The sequence below is a fragment of the Mastigoproctus giganteus genome, chromosome 8 (genome assembly GCF_048544385.1).
Source record: "Mastigoproctus giganteus isolate SK-2022 chromosome 8, ASM4854438v1, whole genome shotgun sequence".
NCBI classification, from domain to species: domain Eukaryota; kingdom Metazoa; phylum Arthropoda; class Arachnida; order Uropygi; family Thelyphonidae; genus Mastigoproctus; species Mastigoproctus giganteus.
Window position 1 is genome coordinate 138,629,802 of NC_143582.1, and position 19,927 is coordinate 138,649,728.

The window sequence follows — 19,927 nt, forward strand, 5'->3', positions numbered from 1 at the left end:
CATCTCCAGAATTGTTACAGTGATGAAACATGGGTTCATCACTGGGATTCTGAGACCAAGCAAGAATCAATGCAATGGAAGCACAAGGTTTCTCCCCAATCCAAAAAAATTTTGGACACGACCTTCAGCTGGCAAGATTATGGCCACCATTTTTTGGGATGCTGAGGGAATTTTGTACATTCACTACTTGGAACACAAGCAGACAGTCACTGGAGAGTCATATAAATCCCTACTGTACAACCTAAGGGATGTCACATAAAGGAAACACGCCTAGGAAAACTTTCCAAAGGTGTGCTGCTTCTTCAGGACAACGCACCAGTGCACAAGTCACATGCTGTTACTGGTTCTTTTAGAGACGGTGACTTTACTAAACTTGCCCATATGCCTTACACTGAATCTTACCCCCAGTGACTATTTGCTGTTTGTGTTCTTTGATAGACAGGGCAAAGAATTTTATTTGCCTGGTATTTCCTCATTGCCAACAAAATGGAACAAGTGTATTGAAGTTCAGGGGAGTTACATTGACTTGTGTTCTTTTGACTCTCACAAAAAAATTTCCATTTTACTCAGTCCAATGCAGGTGTTATTACAATCCCCAAACTATAGTTTGTAAATAGTAACTTTGGTTGCAAGAGTCCATTTCTGGCATAGGTAGGTAGGTAGATAATTTATTGAACGACCCTCGTATGCCCTCAAATCACTTGGCTATAGGGTGGTCCATAAGAAACATATTTGACTATAAATAACATCAACTAGTATTAATAAAAATATATACAGGTGACCCCCGCTTAACGCTGATAATTCGTTCCGGAAAAACAGAGTGCTAAGTGAATTCGCACTAAGCGAGCGCCGCATTCCCATAAGGTAACATATGTATTTGTGAGTTGCGGTTGGTGCCATAGGATATTTCCTAATCAATAATAAACGGTAGTGAAAAGATGCACAAATGTTGGTCAAAATATTTAATATTCAAATATTTGTACGTATGAAATATTCTGCATTACATACGTATATAATCTCTCGGGGTAACACGGGATTTTATTTTTTTTTTGCTGGTGTAGCACAAGTCTCAGGCTTCCTTGCACCTTAAGGCTAATAATAATAATAATAATCTTTGAAATGCTAAATAAAATTTTATAGAACTCTGTTCAGAAAGTAGCATTCTTAAAAATAAAACTACTACCAAGAAGATAAACTTATTCCTTTTCATTGCTGGATATGCAACCAAAACATATCCACCGTGAAAAAATAGTAACCTGCATCTAATTCTAGAATAGAATACAAAATAAACTGGCGTGGGTACAGAGAAGGGCAACAAGATTGGTGAAGAGAACAAAGAGGGTGCTCTTACCAAGAAAGGCGTCAGTTCTGCAAGTTGCAGCAGCTGGAGAGAAAGCCCCTGCGAGGTGTTTAAAGTTTTGGATGGATTGAGCAAACTCAATCTTGATGGGATTCTTTCTCTTGCTCAGACTACACACAAGAGGGGGAGTAAATTCAAATTGAGGAAGGATAAGTTGCAGAATAGAAGTTTGCTAGCCACCAGGTGTTTGATTGTTCAAGTATTTCAGGCAAGTCAGCAAATGATAATGTGATTTATATATATATATATATATATATATATATATATATATATATATATATATATATATATATATATATATTATATATATATATATACATACATACATACACACACACACACACACACACACACACCAAGTGGGCAGAAATCATGGGATACCTACCTAGCAATGGGTAGACCCACCTTTTGCCCGAATAAGGGCAGTCACATGGCGAGGCATTTTTTTTTTTTTTTGTTTTGTTTTGGTTTTTAGGAGCATTAGCAACTAAGGCCATATTGCTCCGGGAAATGCGGTGGTCATTCCCTGACCTTTCCGCATCTTCCGTATTTAGTGGTGGCGGGCTCGAACCCCGGTCTAATCAAGAAGAGTGTGTTATGCACTGCTGCTCATTCCCACCTGGCTACGGAGGCGGCGAGGCATTGAGTCCACTAGTTCATGAAAACGTTTCACAGGTACTTCCATCCATGCTTGCTGCACCACTGTCCATAATTCCATCGCATTCCTGGGTGGAGAATCCAAAGCTCGAATGGATCTTTCGACAGCATCCCAAAGTTGCTGCACAGGGTTAATGTTCAGTGAATGGAGAGGCCATTTCAAAGTAGTAAAATCTGAGGAATGCTCTTCGAACCATGTTCTGGTCACCATGGCTCTGTGGGGGAGGTGCATTTTCCTGCTGGAAGAGTCCAATGCCCTGTGGTTGCACGATGACCATGAAGGAATGCAGATGATCTGCGAGGATAGACATGTAACCGGGACTGTTCAGAGATGCATCTAGATATACCAGAGGTCTCAATGTGTTCCAGTTGAACACACTCCAGTCCATTACCAACCGTCCACCTGCCAGGACAGGTTCCTTGTTGACATGACAGGTGCATAGCTTTCTATGGTTTACACCAGATACACCCTCCCATTCACTCGAAATAACTGGAAACGAGACTCATTGGACCGGGAGACCCATCTGTAATCATCTAAGTCCAGTGCCAATGTTCTTTTACCCAGTCGAGGCTTAGAGTTCTGTGTCATGGTGTTAGCAATGGGACTCTGGTGGGTCGACAGCTCCCATAACCTATTGCAGCTAATGATCGCCTGATGGTTTTGGTGGAGACATTTCTTACACCTCCTTCGTTGAAGTCAGCAGTGATTTGTGCCACTCTCGCTCTCCAGTTGGCTGAAACAATGCGAGACAGACATCAATGGCCACGTTCACCCACCACCTTTCTCCGTCCACAGTGCTGTCCACGATGAGTTTTATTCCGGAAATGGCGTATTCCCTATACACTTTTGATACTGTCAAACAGGGATAGTGAAATTTCTGTACCACCACCACGTGGTACAGAAATTGCCACGTACATCAAATTATTCTAGTAGATAATTTGATGAATACAATAGAGTGACCCATGCATCGGGCACCCGCTGTCATTCCTCTTTTCAAAGTCGGTTAACTCGTAACGTTCATCCATATTGACATCGAATTACCATCTATGTGAATATGAATGTGAATACAGTGTACCTATATACCTGCCAAAGCAATGGGTTCATCCACTAGCAAGAGGAGTGACAGCATCACATTGCCCAGGAACCAGGCATCCCACGAATTCTGTCTTGTGTGTGTGTGTGTGTGTGTGTGTGTGTGTGTGTGTGTGTGTGTGTGAAGCAAAAAAGTAATGCCTTTTATGCATGAACCAAGAACATTTTTTCTGTGCATCTGCCATACTGCCCATTTATTCCTCCAATCAGTGCACTGCAACAAACATATGAGAGCCTACCATTCAGAGGACAGACATTTTGTCTACAGATTATAATGATAGGACCACATTCCATCTCGTGTCACAACTGTTTTTAGAAATACTGATCATGATCATAAATTTCAACCAGTTCCTTTGAAAACTCAACTCTTGTTACCGTCTGATCTGCTGTTGACCTAAGAAGTTGACTAGTGCTTCACTGCAATGTACATAGATAGTATATGTGGTATGTATGGAAAAGAAGAAATAATAATTGCTGGATTTCTATTGGTTCAATTATAATTAAATTATGAAGACTTGACAAATAGTTCTAAAACAGCCAAATGTAAATTTCATTAAAATTCATCCATTGGGAGTAAAGTTATTGCATGGAAAGATGGATAAGGAAATAATAATTGACAGATTTCTATTTCTGATTTTAATCAAATTTGGAATGGCTTTGGAACAAGTCAGTCTAAGAGAACTAAATATAAAATATCATCAAAATCTATTCACTGGGAGTTGAGTTGGGAGTACATGTGGACAGACTAACAAATAATAATTGCTGAATTCCTGCTGATCTGATTTTAATGAAATTTGGGATGGTTGACAAATTTTTCTAAATGAGCCAAATATAAAATTTTATGAATATCCGTTCATTAGAAGTTGAGTTATTACATGTTGATGGATGGAAAGACAACAAACATTTTAGGTATATATGGCAGCACACCTAAAAAATTAATCAGATGAACTGAGTTTAAAAGTACAGGAGGATCACACTGAAAAAAATATCGTAAGTTAGGGCAAATATGACTGTGCCTATAATCCTTTGAGGCACGAAAGGAGAAATTTTATGATCCATGCCCTCTCAATTAAGTCTAGGCTTGAGGGACTATACAAGGCTTTCATGTTGGGGGAGGGATTTTTCATCAGTGTGGCAGCATTAGTTGGCAGAAGAAATTTATTTTGTAGAGAGCAAAGAATGTGCAAAGGATGATACCAATTTCACTGATCACTTTAGGAGCTCAGGGAAATTGCTAGTTATGCAAAATGGTTAGTAGCATGGGCTAAGGTGGCACTTGCAGTTTCAAATGAAAAGCTTCCAATCCAAGGGTTAGACCAGGGTGTGTTCATTTATCAGTTAAGTATGTGAAATAATGCAATGCCAACGACATAAAACAGGCTAGCTGGAATGGAATATGCTTTGACAGGGATGTATCAGGGAAGAGAATAAAAAGCATATACAAGGTTCAAACTGTTTATATAGTAATGTCAAGAGTACTGTCGATAAAATGGACAAACCTGGGCTACTGATTAGGTCTGCATATAACTGATAAAGACAATAGTTTTATTTTAGAATGTACAATATGTATAATGAAGAATAAGTGTGTGTGGGGGGGGGCATGTTTCTAACCAAAATATGCTTGAATAGATGCTATATCATGATTTGTAACAATATCAGGAAACAGCATTCAGAGGACAGGACCTAACCATGTTGCACCAGAGTGTCTGGTGCAACATGGTTAGGAGCAAAAAAAAGATGAGTGGAGAAGGAGCTTACATACCCTATCAGCACAATCAGTGCAATAACTATATGGAACGAGAATGGGCAAGTGTGACTGTGTGCCTCGTTATAAGGCATTACAATCTATCATTCCAGATTGGAAATCATGGACGGGCAATTCAACCAATGGAGAAAATTTTTTTGAATAAATGATGACTGTTTTCCATTTTAAGTGAATAAATTATATTTTAAATCTTAGTAGACAATTTAATGAACGCCAATCATTTAAATTAGGACACAAAGACCAATTTTTTTCAATATACACTGCTCATCACTGAAATTGCTCAGCCTAAAAGGAGTGCACAATTTTAGTTCAAAATAAGTTTAGTGAAATATCAATGCAAACAAGAAATGATTACAGTTACAGTGTTTACTTAACTGTAATCATTTTGTGGTGAGCATGAGCCATGCTTCTTGCACTTCTACTGTGAGTTGGTCAACAGTGGTAGTGGGCTGAGAGGCAAAGATCAGTGAACGTGGACACAAAGGATGCATGTATAAATCAAATAGGCATTGCCAGGATATGAGAGTTTTATGTAGGTGGGCACTGTCTAGCTGGAATATAACATTTGAGGCATATTAAGGGCAGAAGCACTGGTTTTAAAATGGTTTCAACATGTCTTGCCATCAATAATGACTGAGGTGAATGGTTATTGTAACTTTACAATTATTAATGACGTTGCATAGATTGCTCATTTACATACCAGAATACTGGACAATCCTAACCATACAGCCAACACGCTTGATCTTTTTCTCACAAACAACCCTTCTAAGTACACGGTCGAAGCGAGTAGTCCTTTAGGCACCTCAGATCACAACTTGGTGACTGTCTCTTCTCCAATGGAGCCTTTATCTCATGGCCATTCCCAACCTCTGCTGTTGTTTGGCATTCATCATCATCATCATCAGCCATTTTCAATCCACTGCAGGATGAAGGCCTCTCCAGCAACTTTCCAGCTCCTTCTGTTTTGAGCACTGGCCATCCATTTACTACTCAAAAACTCATGAATTTCATCTATCCATCTCCGCCTTTGTCTTCCAGGTTTTCTTCTATCTCCTCTTGGGTACCATTCTGTTATTTTCTTAGTCCATCTGTCATCATGTCTTCGAGCTATGTGTCCTGCCCAAGACCATTTTAGTTCTTTAGTTTTGATAAGAATGTCCTTTACTTGAGTTTTCTGCCTAATCCACGTGTTTCTCTTCTTATCTAACAGTCTGATTCCCAATATAATTTGTTCCATTCTTCGCTGTGTAGTTCTTAGCTTCTCTTCCATTCTTTTGGTGAGTGCCCAAGTTTCACTTCCATAAGTCATGGTGGGGAGTATACATTGATTCATTATTTTACGTTTCAGACAAACTGGGATATTGCTCTTCAGTATGTGACTATATTTCCTGAATGCTATCCATTCAAAATTTATTCTTCTCTTGACTTCCAGCCATTTATCATTATTACAGCTAATAACTTGTCCCAGATAAGTATATGACTCCACCTTTTCAATTACTGCTCCTTCAATCATTATTTCCCTTTCCGTGGCATACTTGTTCATCATTACTTTTGTTTTAGCCATATTCATCTTTCCCAAATTCATATTCAAGCCAAATTCATATTCAAGAAAACTTGCTTCTTGCACTAATGGTAGCCGAGCATTCTGGTCTCTTGCCAAAGCTGTTGGCCGCAACTTTTTCCCACCTCTGTCAAAACCAGATGGTTCTATTGTCACTTCAGCCAAGGATAAAGCTGACCTGCTAGCATCCCATTTTTCTTCCAACTACGTGGAATCCTAATCACCAGACTAACTTACTTACCTCAGGACCGGGAACACCATCTCCTGGACAGCTTCGATGAATATAGTGCGCTCGCCAAATTTGCACAAGACTTATTTGCAAGAAGGAGAACACAAATTGCAATCAATAATGCACGCCGTTAGCCCAAAGCTCCCTGCACACGAGCATCCAAACTGAACCAGACTATGGCCGTTTTGGTGGGACCTCACTCTCTCTCCTAGGATTGAACATCCATCGCAAATGATAGACGATCCGACACCATATATGCGGACTCCTACTAGACAATGATCTCTCTCTGGACGGGACTCTTTCTCCCATGTGCGACGCAACGACTGGACCACATGACCACAGCAACTCTGCTGCAGCACGTCGCCTGGCATTCTGAACTGGGCACCTTTTCCCAGTTCACTTTTAAAACCCTATCCCTAGGCAGGGAAGGGGAAGAGATGGGCCTCTGTTTCATCCCCTCCCCTGCCCCCCTTTTCTCCCTGGTGGGGCTTGCTCCACTGACACTCCTGGGATCGCCTTCTCTTTCGTTCCCATACTTCTACCTGTTCCCCCCAATCTTCAGTCTTCTCCCACTCTACCTTTACCGACCGTGAATGTCCCACTGCAAGCTACTAAACTTCAATGTGGAAAATTAAACCTAACCTTCATTCAAAACCTATCTCAGCCTTATCTAAACCTCTAGTGTCTACCCCATTTTTTTTTTTTTTTTTACATAGGCCCTAGCCACTGAAATCTCAGGAAATTAGGTGGCAGGGCCTGCCAGAGTAAATAATGTAATACTGGTGTACCTGGTCTGCCTCCACGGGGCCAAGTGTGGGCAACGTTGGGCCTCAGTAGGGGTCCAGCGGCTAAATGACCAGATGAACAATGGTACACGACAGTACACATGTACAAAATCCATACACTTTTAAATCTCTGGCCTCAACAGTGTTCTGTTTCACATAACAATGTATACTACGCGGAGATGGGGGAAAATCCCTGGTGCCGTTTGACACGAATACACTTTACACTTTTCTTCCAACTCATGTATTAATGATCTGGGTAAAACACCTCCCACCATTCCCAACACGCTCTATTCAATGCCTCCTGTGATCTTCCATCAAAAGGATGTTGTTGTTGTTATTTTCGTTTTTAGGAGCATTAGCAACTAAGGCCATATTGCTCTGGGATATGCGGTGGTCGTTCCCTGACCTTTCCGCATCGTCCGTATTTGTTGGTGATGGGTTCAAACCCCAGTCTAATCAAGAAGCGGGTGCTATGCACTGCTGCTCCTTCCCACCTGGCTATGGAGGCGCCGTCAAAAGGATGTTAGAAGGATTTTGACAAATCTTGATGCTAAGAAAGCTCCAGGTCCTGATGGTATTTCTCCACTTGTTCTAAAAACCTGTACTCCTGAACTTACTCCTGTTCTTTGCCGCCTTTTTTCACTTTCTTATTCCAAAGGTGTTTTTCCTTCAACTTGGAAATTTGCTCATATCCAGCCAGTTCCTAAAAAGGGTGACAAATCCCTCCCATCCAATTATCGTCCCACTGAAATTACTTCTACTCTTTCTAATGTAATGGAGAAATCAATTAACTGCCAACTCTTAAACTTTCTTCTGTCTGATCAACGATAACCAGTATGGATTCTGTCAGTGTCGATCCACTGGTGATATTCTGGCTTACATTACTTATTTATAGGAAAATTCAATGGAAAAGTTCGGTGAAACACAAGCAGTTGTTCTTGATATCTCAAAGGCTTTCGATCGTGTTTGGCATAAAAGTCGTCTAAACAAGCTTCTATCTTGTGGTTTGCCAACTGTTTTTTGTAATTGGTTATCCAGTTTTCTCTCTGACCACTCACTGAGGGTGAGGGTAGATGGCTCTCTGTCTTCTAACTTCTCCACTAATGCTGGTATTCCCCAAGGTTCAGTTCTTTCCCCCCCCCTCTTTTCCTCTTGTATATTAATGACCTTCTTCCACTGACCAGAAATCCTATCCATAGTTTTGCAGACAATAGCACATTGCATTCCAGTTTGAGAAACCTTGCCCTGCTCAATCAGCTTCAACTTCTCGAAAATCTGCTACCAATTGCTTAAATGCCGATCTCCAGGTAATTCTCCAGTGGGGCAAATACAACTTAGTTGATTTCAATCCTTCTAAAACTCAATCCTGTCTTATATCTCACAAAAAGGATTCCTCAGCTCCTATGCTTATCTTTGGTGACACTCCGCTTTCTAGGCAAGATGATATATCTGTTTTGGGGATTACCCTGACTTCTAATTTCTCTTGGCACAAACGCATTACAAATATTACTTCCTCTGCATCTAAAAAACTTGGTTTTCTCTTTCGCTCTCGGCGTTACTTTTCTTCCGAACAGCTGCTCACTCTGTATAAATCACAAATCCAACCTACCATGGAATATTGTTCCCACATCTGGGGCAGTGGCCCCAAAACCTCTCTCAGGCTTCTATATTCCGTTCAGAAGAGGGCAGTTAGGTTAATTAATGATTCGTGTCTAACAAAGTCTCTCCACTTGCTGTCTCATAGATGTACTATTTCTGCTGCATGCCTTTTCTACAGATATTTCCATGGGCACTGTTCTTCTGAATTGGCTTCTATAATTCCCACTCTCTCTTTCAAAACAGTCCAGCCAACGTCCATTTGCTGTCCAACTTCCAACTCACAGAACCAACTTTTCATCTTCCTCATTTATTCATTCAACTGCCGTTTTCTGGAACAACCTTCCTTCATACGTATTTCCTGAAAATTACAGTCTACATAAGTTCAAGTCTAATGTCAACATATATCTCCTTTCATCTTCTCAACCTCCAACCCAAGCATGGTACTAAGTACTATAGGTTCTAATACCTCTCATGTTTGGTGTTTCATAAAAAAAAAAAAAAAAAAAACCTGATTGTTTCCTCATACAATGATTATAGGTTTTGGCCAGTTATGCTGCTCTCTGGTGCATGCTGAATTCAATCTGTCCCAGCATGTCTTCAGATGTGCATACAGTCATCACTGGAAATCAAACATCAAAGATGAGAGGATACCATTTTTGTTCCTAAGCAGCTCTCTCCCCGCATCACTGCAGCCATAAAAATTCTGATGGAAAAGCATCAGAGGCAGAAGGCAAGGATAATAAGAACACAGCCCACTCCTTGCAGTTGTCTGCTAATTGTGCTTCTCAACACAGGCATGGATGTTATTATTACACTGGAAATTTAGCAGAATATAACAGACCTGTTTCCTATTGCTAGTCGGTGAATCTGTTGATTCTTCCATTGACATTCTGATACCACCTGAGATAAAGGTTGAACCTCAGGTGGTATCAGAATAGGAATCTTTCCTCTATCAACAATGGGTACAATAAGGCTGAGTACCTTCCTGCACCCATCGCTGCCAACAGAATCAAAAATTTCAGCTATCACAGCTCACATGAACAGTAATTTGCCATTTTACTTGTTCACTCTTAGATGGTCATTCACTCCGCATTTTTTTTCCATCTAATGTTTACGCATGGAATTCCTATGTTAGGGTGCTTACACCCTGACATATAAATGAATTACCTGCATGCTTGTAACCCTTAGAACAGAAATTATTTTGGTTAGTTTCCTTTATCTAAATGTACATAAAGAGAATATAATGTTTAATTCTGAAGTTATCCTGGCTAATGTTTCTTCTAATTCAAAGTGATATGTAATTAAATTAAAATCAAAAATAAACTACCATACATATATTAAAAATATACTGCAAAATATTTTCAATTACCTTAAACACCTGGTCCCAATACCATTGGAGATCTGCACACTCTCTAACAAGTATTCAATATCATCATTGAACTCTTGTGTTTCCCCTGATTCATGACACTGATAAGCCTGCTTGACATTCTTTATCACAGTATAAAGCTAGAATTATAAATTTTAATGTTTAAATTGATTAAATGTTATTAATAAATATCAGCATAAAAGTGAAGTTTAAACTGATGCAAATTACAGAGGTACCATTTCTATGCCAGAGTTTCCATGCTTGTATGCATTTTCATAGTTTAAATTGACTTATTTAAACCATCAAACAACTGGGGGAAAAGATCATAATAGCAGGTGCATGGTGCCTTTACTTCAACCAATTTTTTTTTTTTTTTTGGAAAAATAGGCAAGAAATATTTTAAAGTGGGAAACTTCAAAATGAAAATACATTCCTAATTGTGACATATATTGTATAATAAGATCAAAAAACATCATTAAAAACAAGTGTTGTTATTTTAAAAAGTGTTAAAAACAAGTGTTGTTATTTTATTTTACCCCCCCCATATCTGGGGGGGTAAAGTCATGGAAAGTCACCATTGTAATGATATTTTTTTATGTGTGCCATAAAACATTTCTTTACAGCGCTAAATGTTTCCAATTAAAAATTGATATTAATGATGGAAACAGTGAATATCATACTGGAGGAATAATACTAAAATTCACTGATGTGATAATAGTGATTCTACCAGATATTAAAATTTATAAACTTTAATGTTTTTAGTGTATAAAATATGGCCAGCATGCCAGCAAGATGGTTATGAATTCTTTTATATCATTCTATTCAAAATTAGGATGGTTTCAAATGATGTTATAGAATCAAAAATTTTATTTTGAATAACAGAATTTTTTAAGTAAATATTTACTTTAAAAAACAAGCATCTGTAACTATACATCATTCTATATGGATACTGCAAATGAGCATAAACTTCTTGTGAAAATGAAAAATTTATGAAAAATCATTTATTATTAAAAAAATAATTACAATAGGAGAAAATGTTTATGTTTATCGATTGTTGTTTGTTATTTGGTTTTTAGGAGCATTATCAACTAACGCCATATTGCTCTGGGATATGCGGTGGTCATTCCCTGACCTTTCTGCATCCTCCACATTTGGTGGTCACGGGCTTGAACCCCGGTCTAATAAAGAAGTGTGTGCTATGCACTGCTGCTCCTGCCCACCCGGCTACAGAGGCGCCATGTTTATCAATTGGAGACAACCATGTAGCATTGGAGAAGTTTAATTGCAAGGTACAGAATACATTATATGGCATTATACAGATTTAAACATAAAATGTGCAGGGTTAACTTTTGTTTTTCAGTACTAGGTATGGAGTGAAGTTTTTTTTTTAAACAATCAATTAAGCCAAAAGGCAATGCCTAGTGTATAAAATTCCCTTAATTAGTTCAGTTTTGTTGACTGTACAGTTTCTCAACTAATATTTTCTGCCAAACATTTTCAATGGGAATTAAGTCATAAATCACTGTTTCATAAAATTTGTTTTACAGTATAATGCATTGTGATTCTGGAGAGAAAAAAAAAAAAAAAAAAAAAAAATCAGGGATGCCAATTAGCAAAGCTTCACATTAAGAACTTCACAATACTTTTTTGGAACTGAAAATACTATCAATATTATTTCAAACAGTCAACACCTGTTTGTATGTACAAATATTCAAATTATTAAAAATTTCAGTGCATAATTTAATTGGTTGTACACCTTCACTTGATTATCACTTCATATTAAAAAAAAACTACTACAATATTAGCAATAATGGAAAATGTTGATTCACAGCTTGCTAAAATGCTATTCTAATCTGGAATAGCATAGTGATAATGCTCCTAAACCCAATTGATCAATTGCTTCCTCTACAGATGAAAATTTTAAAATTTTTATTAATTTTTTTCCTAGCTTTGAAATCTCTCAGACTAAAATTTGCTAATCATTATATATATATATATTATGAATTACTAAGGATGGAAAGGTATTGTGGGCATGCTTCTATTTTGCTGTATGAGTGTCTTAGTTATTTATTTATTGGTACTTTTCATGTCTTTCCTCTTGTACACCGCCATATTATCTGCTATCGGCAGATTTTTAAAAATTTTTTTTTTCACAGGAGTCTTCTCCCCATGTCTTGAATAGTTTACTTACTAATTTTGGTGGCATTCTGCTTATTACTTAGAGCTGCAGAGAGCTCTGAATAGGGATACTTTAATTATGGCCACCCTGTATATGCATTTGAGTGGGTGAAGTTCTTGTTTTCTCTCTATCTTGTAAACTCCTCAGACTGGAGTAGATTAATAGAAAACTGATTAATTTATTTATTATTATCTCAGATGGAGGAGGATTGAAATTTCTTTCAGTTGTCCTGTTTCCATGTTGTTCTTTGGCATAATTTAACGGCCTCATTTTTAAGGAAAAAATACAAGAAAATCTCTTCTTCCATGTATCCCATTTCATCAGAACTATGAAAACTATCATACTGCATGAAACACAAGCTACTAAAGACTACTGCTTCTCTGTCTCTCTGGTTCATGGATTTTCCCTCCTCGGACCACTTTCGGCTGACCATTAGCATTGGTGATTCATTGATTCAGTAATTTGGACTGATTGAACTGCTTAGTGATGCAAATGTAGATCTCAGTGAGAAGAAGCGGAAGAGGAGGAGGAGCAGTCAGTGTATCATATAATGAAAGTAAGGCAGAGCGACAAGTATTATTGCCTGTAATTCTTTCAAGAAAAAAGGTGTTTAGAAGGAAATAGTGTGTGTGTGTGTGTGTGTGTGTGTGTGTGTGTGTGTGTGTGTGTGTGTGTGTGTGTGTGTGTGTGTGTGTGTGTGTGTGTGTGTGTGTTTGTCCTGTGGAAATAAAGGATGCATTCCAGTTAGAGATAACACCGATGAGCCAAAACATTATGACCACCTAACTAATATGATGTTGGTCCTCCACGTGCAGCCAAAACAGCTTGTACCCGGAAAGGCATGGACACTGCAAGATTTCTAAATGTGTCTTATGGTAAAGGAAAAAAAAAAAAAAAAAAAAAGGTTAAATTGCAGCCATTATCAATCCACTGCAGGATGGAAGCCTCCTCAACAATTCATGCTGAGGGAAATGGACCATAATCTGCCACGCTGGTCCAGTGCGGGTTGGCAGATCGACCGTATTTAGCAGTCAGGGGCTTGAACCCTGGTCTACTCAAAGAGCGTGTGCCACCGCACTCCCGCTTCTGACCACTCGGCTCTTCTGGTATCAACATATAACCAGCAGATACTTTAACTCCTGTAAGGTCCATGGTTGAGATGCCACAGATCGGAGTTACTGTTCCAACACAAACCACAGTTGCTTGATGGGATTGATGTCTGTGGAATTTGGAGGCCAGGGCAATACCTGCAAGTCTTCGTCATGTTCCGCGAACCAGTCTGGAACAATCCGGGCAGTGTGGCATGGCACATTATCCTGCTGAAAGACGCCACCGACAGAGGGGAAGACCGTTGCCACGAAAGGGTGTACCTGATCAGCAATGATGTTTAGCTAAGTGGTGGACGTCAGAATACTGGGCACATTGATGACTGCACCCAGGGTATCCCAGCAGAACATCGCCCAAAGCATGACACTGGTTTGTTTTCATCCCACGGTGCATACAGGCGCCATCACTTCCCCAGGTAAACGATGCACACGTACCCGGCCATCCATATGGTGCAACAGGAAACGAGATTCATCAGACCAGACGACCTTTTTCCAATCACTCAAGGTCCAGTTTCGATTCTGGAATAGGCGCTGTCGCCGGTTAACAGTGGTTAGCATGAGCACTTTGGGGAGGTGTATGGCTATGCAACCCCATTTTCAGCATGGTTCAATGTACTGTGTGTTGTGACACATTACTCCCGTCACCAGCATTCCAATTACCAGCTAGTTGCGCCACAGTCGCCCTTCTGTTGCCGCATAACATCCGGGAGAGAGCCTTCACTCGCCTCGAGCATCGATGTGAGCTGCTGCTCCTGTAAACCTGGCTATGGAGGCACCAGATATGTGGTGAATTCCATTTCCTGAAGGAACATTTTAAAGAAAGGATCATCTCTAATCAGTGCCATGGACACTGAAATTGGATGACCTTGGTCGCTAATTTTTGTGATTATTTCCTGTGGCACCTCCCGAAGAGGAATTTCTACATGAAAAATCCCCATTCCTTTGAAGAACTGAAAGATGAAATCACAGTGGCTGTAAGGGCATCTCTGGAGACATGTTGGCTGTAATTATGGTAAACTTCAATCACCATTCGATCGATCAATCAATTCAAATCACTTTTCCTTCATTTCCTGAAGGAACATTTTAAAGGATAGATCATTTCCAATCAATACCCTAGACACTGTGGAATTGGTGTTTTAGGAATGTTTTAGAAATATGTAATTCCCAAACACAAGAATCTATTAGACTCTTCCGTTTTTCCAGTTTAAAAGACTTAAGTGTGGAGTGTGAAACTTTAAATGTGCACATGTGCATATATTTCTGCTTATTATGTGCACATATACTAAGCAGAAAAAAAATATGCACATGTGCACATTTAAATAAAAAAAATTTTAAAAAAAGATATATATATAGAAAATTATTTTTAATGTTATGTGTAAATCTTTAATTTAACTTATGCTAATAATGAAAATACCGTGTACCCTGGGAGCGATGTATGTTGAATAAAGGGGGAAGAACAGAAAAGAAAAGTGTAACGTTATAAACAAAGTGCGAATTTTGAAAAAATGCAAAATTTGAAAAGAACGACCAAGGTAGAAATAGCAGATTTTTGAAAAGAACGACCAAAGTAGAAATAGCATTGCAGTATCTTTCATAATTTCTGTGTCTTCTTCAGAGGTCATCCCCCTAAATTATGAAAAAGAACAGCAATACTCTTACTTCTGTTTCTGTATGTCAAAAAACACGTGTACGCGGACACGTGGTAAAAAATAATTTAGAATATAAATTTTGAATAAATAAAATACAAGTTAAGCAAAAATATTATGCCAAAGTATAACATACAGAACATGGATGACCTTACAGAAGTAAGTAGCCCGCCAAAAAGAGAAGACAAAGGAAGCGAGTGTCCGAATGACAAGAATGACAATAACTTACCGCTACTTGACCGGTCGACAAAAAAGAAAGAGCCGGAGGCTAACCCGTGTATATATGCGAAGAAACGCTAGCGGCACCTAGCGTTAGACGAATTTTGGTGTATGTATATTTTGTAATTTACGTAAGCGGTGGAGCTACGCTAGGTTAAAGTTAAGTACATGATACTCAAACACCCGGGATAACAAAGAAATATAATAGCTTACAAAGTAGCAGTAGAGTAGCTAAACTTTGTTAAGGCGAAAAATTATGATTGGGTATAGTAAGAAAAATAGTACTCTGATATTGCTTTCGTTACACTAATCGCTCACAGAGCATAAAATGTAGAATTTAGTAAAGCAAAAAGATGATTAAATTAGGGATATGAAGTTGGGCTAGGGTAGTTCGGGGTTGCAAACCCGTTCCTATAGTTAGGACCCTGAACGAATGTCCGAGAGTAGGTGCATCATGTACTTAAGTCAGTTGTGTTAAAGTGTAAGATATATATAAGTTACAATTAACAATTAAATAGATAAATAAATCAAGATATAATTAAAATTAATTAAGATATAATTAAAATTAATTACAAGGTAATACACTATGTTAGACCAATCGGTGGGTACAAGTTTTCCAGACCGTAAGACACCAAAGAGGCCTAGTGTATTGTTTTTACACTATTTACAAACTTGATGCGTATGGGAGTAATTATTAGTTATAAACTAATAATGCTGTTTATATTGATATCTATTAAGTTTTTGTGCCTTAATATGTTAAGGGCTTTATTGATATGATGACGCAGGTATTTAACAGGAAAAAGATTTCTGGTCAGTTTACTGTACAATATTCTGATGTTATCAATAACTGTTGTTTTGTCGCTGCATATCGTTGCTATTCTGATGCATTGTGCTAAGATAACATTAGCATGTACCTGTTTGGAAATATTGGAATTCCATTGTGTATAGTTTACTATGCTAAAGTTGAAAGCTTCACGTTTGTTGTACAAATTGATGGAGGCTATACCGTTTTTTATATTGATGTCTAGATCCAAAAATTGGGCTGCTGTGTCAGAAACAGAAACAGAAGTAAGAGTATTGCTGTTCTTTTTCATAATTTAGGTGGATGACCTCTGAAGAAGACACAGAAATTATGAAAGATACTGCAATGCTATTTCTACTTTGGTCGTTCTTTTCAAAAATCTGCTATTTCTACCTTGGTCGTTCTTTTCAAATTTTGCATTTTTTCAAAATTCGCACTTTGTTTATAACGTTACACTTTTCTTTTCCGTTCTTCCCCCTTTATTCAACATACATCGCTCCCAGGGTACACGGTATTTTCATTATTAGCATAAGTTAAATTAAAGATTTACACATAACATTAAAAATAATTTTCTATATACATTATGGTTGTAGGGTACCTTTGCTCTTGCAGTGTCCCTGATCCATAATTCATATTATCGATATTTCATTTTATCTCTATTCAAATTCAAATCCATTTTCTTTCTTTACTTAATTTTAATTTTTTATTCATAATTTTTTATTCATAATTATATATATATATATATATATATATAAAACGTATAAATAACAAGTGGTGGTAGCAAATAGTAATGGCTTGAAAAAAAATGATAATTAAAAAATTGGTAAAGATTATGGACAAGGGGCACTGCAAGTAATAGCAGAAATACCCAATGACCATAATGGATTACAGATAAGTAGATTAGAGTATAAATGGAGGAATGCTGACCATATCAGATGTATTAAACATGGAAAAAATTAAACAGCTACCTATAAAATTAAAGTAAAATTAAATAAAAAATACATATAGTACTTAATGCTATAGGTACAATGATGGCCACTGTTTCTGATATGAAATATATGTAGCAAGAGGTAAAAATGTAGGCTGACGTATATTTCATAGCCAACCTGACATAGACCAAAAAGGAAGGGAATAAAAACCAGATCAAATCTAAAATAAAAAATGAAAATAAAGTAAAAATTAAGATGATTAAATAAAAAGAAATAAAATAGCAAGCCACCCAATAGAAATTTAAAAACAAAAGTAATGAAATATGCACATGAAAGGATATAGACAAAGGCTGACAACTTACTGCAGTGCCAAGCAGGAGCCGATGACATGGACTGAGGGGAGCAAACGTCAGCCAAGCTGCATCAGTGAACCAAAGAAGTTAGCAAATTAGTTCTCAGCATATTTATAACATGTTAAAGTAACCCCAAGGGTGGGAGGGTAGAAGGTGTAAATAGGTCAAGGTTAAGGTTATCAGTGTAGTAGGGAGGTCAGCAAAAAGCAATTATATCAAGATTTACTCAACTTCTGTTTTAAGCAATCTTATACTCATAACGTCCCCATTGAAGACTTCCAAGCATGGATCAATTTAGTGTTAGCTAATATATTAGCTAACACTGAATATAGTTATAACTATAAATCTTTATTGCCTCATGGTCATCCTTCTACTGGTATTAAATGCCTATTTTCCAAAATTAAACAATTAGCAGATCTACATAAACATTTTGTTATCACTCCAATGGACAAAGCTTCTAGCAACTATGCCATTATTTGTAAAGCTTTTAATTTCCAGACTTTAAATGCAGAACTTAATTCCAGCAGCAATAACTTTAGATTTCCCTATATTTACTTTATACCTAAGTTCCACAAAAATCCCACTGATTTCAGGTTCATCACTTCTTTAAGTACAGCTATGCTCATAAGCCTGGCAAAGTCTTAGAACATCTACTCAAATCTATTATGCCAGACAGCAGAATTATAAATAACACTATATCTGTAATAAATGCACTGAATAATGGCAATATTACACACATTCAAACATTTGACTTTAATCGTCTTTTTACAAGCATAGGTCTTAAAATCAGTCTTGAATAAAATATACAATAATTATAAACACATTATAAATTGCAATCCTGGATACTGGAACAATCTAATCAACCTCTGTATTTCCAATAACTACATATTTGATGGCAACACTGCTGCAAACCAAAGGACTCCTATGGGAAGCCCTGCCAGCTATGTCGTAGCTAACCTATATCTATACTGGTCTGAAACCACCCTATCCCCAGATATAAGTATGTACAGGTACAGATACATAGACTTATTGGTAATTAATTACCCCACATTTTCTACAGGACTTTGCTAGTATTTATCCTCGAGAACTCACTCTGGGAAGAACTAATAACAATGACATTTCTGCAAATTATTTAGACCTGGACATTAACATCAATAACTCACATACTACTATTAACATATATAACAAAAGAGATGCCTTTAACTTTAATGTGGTCAGCTTCACCTATCAGCATTCCAACATCTCAAAAAAAAGTGCATTCATATATAATATTCTCTAAATGAATTGTTCATATTCTCATTCTGTTGAGAATATTATTCTCAATAATATTCTCAACAGAATTGTTGTTGTTACACTATATGTAACAACAATTCTGTTCTTAGACAATATCAAAATTCTCTATAATCTTCTTGGCAATTATTTCCCTTCAGCATTCCTTTACCATTATTATTAAATATAAAAAGTTGAATGACAACCATACTGATATTATTATTATTAGCTATATGGTGCAAGGAAGCCTGAGGCTTATGCTGCTCCAGCCAAAAATTTCCTGAGTTACCCTGAGAGAGAGAGAGAGAGAGAGAGAGTGTGTGTGTGTGTGTGTGTGTGTGTGTGTGTGTGTGTGTGTGTGTGTGTGTGTGTGTGTGTGTGTGTGTGTGTGTGTGTGTGTGTGTGTGTGTGAGTCAAAAGTAGAAGAGAATCACCAAGCAAGAGAATAATAATGATATCCAGCTCAGGACCCTGGGTGTGCCAAGCCCATACTCACCAGATGTGAGCCCCTGGGGCTATTAACAGTATAATAGCAGATTTACATTCTTTTTACATTTAGGCTTGTATATAATGTACAGACAATACCCCCTAGCCTCCTTGGTGTCTCATGGTCTAGAAAAAATTGTGCCCACTGGATGGCCTAACTATGGGTGTATTATATTTTGATGGTTATTTTCGGTTTTTAGATTATTTGTCATATATTTATGATAAACTGATGAATTTAGGGTGCTGGTCAAAACATCAAAGGCAGATATTGTTGGGATAGTAACAGTAATAGAGGCATGTGATGCAAAAAAGCAGGTGTATGTATGTAGCATCAGACAAAAAGAAAAAAAATTCACACAACCATTCCCTTTAAAAGCTTGTCCAGTCCCTCCTTGTGAATATATTCAAGCTATAAACGTCCGCAACAATAGATGGAAGCTTGTTCCAGCAATTAACCACCCGCTGGCTAAAGGAAAATTTCTGCACATCTATTCTACAACTGTCATTCCTCAATTTGAATTTA

At 37.6% G+C, this 19,927-nt stretch overlaps 1 protein-coding gene across 5 annotated transcripts in view; it reads right to left on the minus strand.

Moving 5' to 3' along the window:
- The window catches only part of LOC150081850 (wings apart-like protein homolog), a 287,626-nt gene that overhangs the window by 155,113 nt on the left and 112,586 nt on the right, over positions 1-19,927 (minus strand). For all 5 annotated transcript variants that reach the window (XM_090378945.1, XM_090378944.1, XM_090378942.1 and 2 more), the window contains one exon: positions 10,419-10,555. In XM_090378945.1, the coding sequence (XP_090235071.1) occupies positions 10,419-10,555 (137 nt within the window). The remainder of the gene's footprint in view (positions 1-10,418; positions 10,556-19,927) is intronic.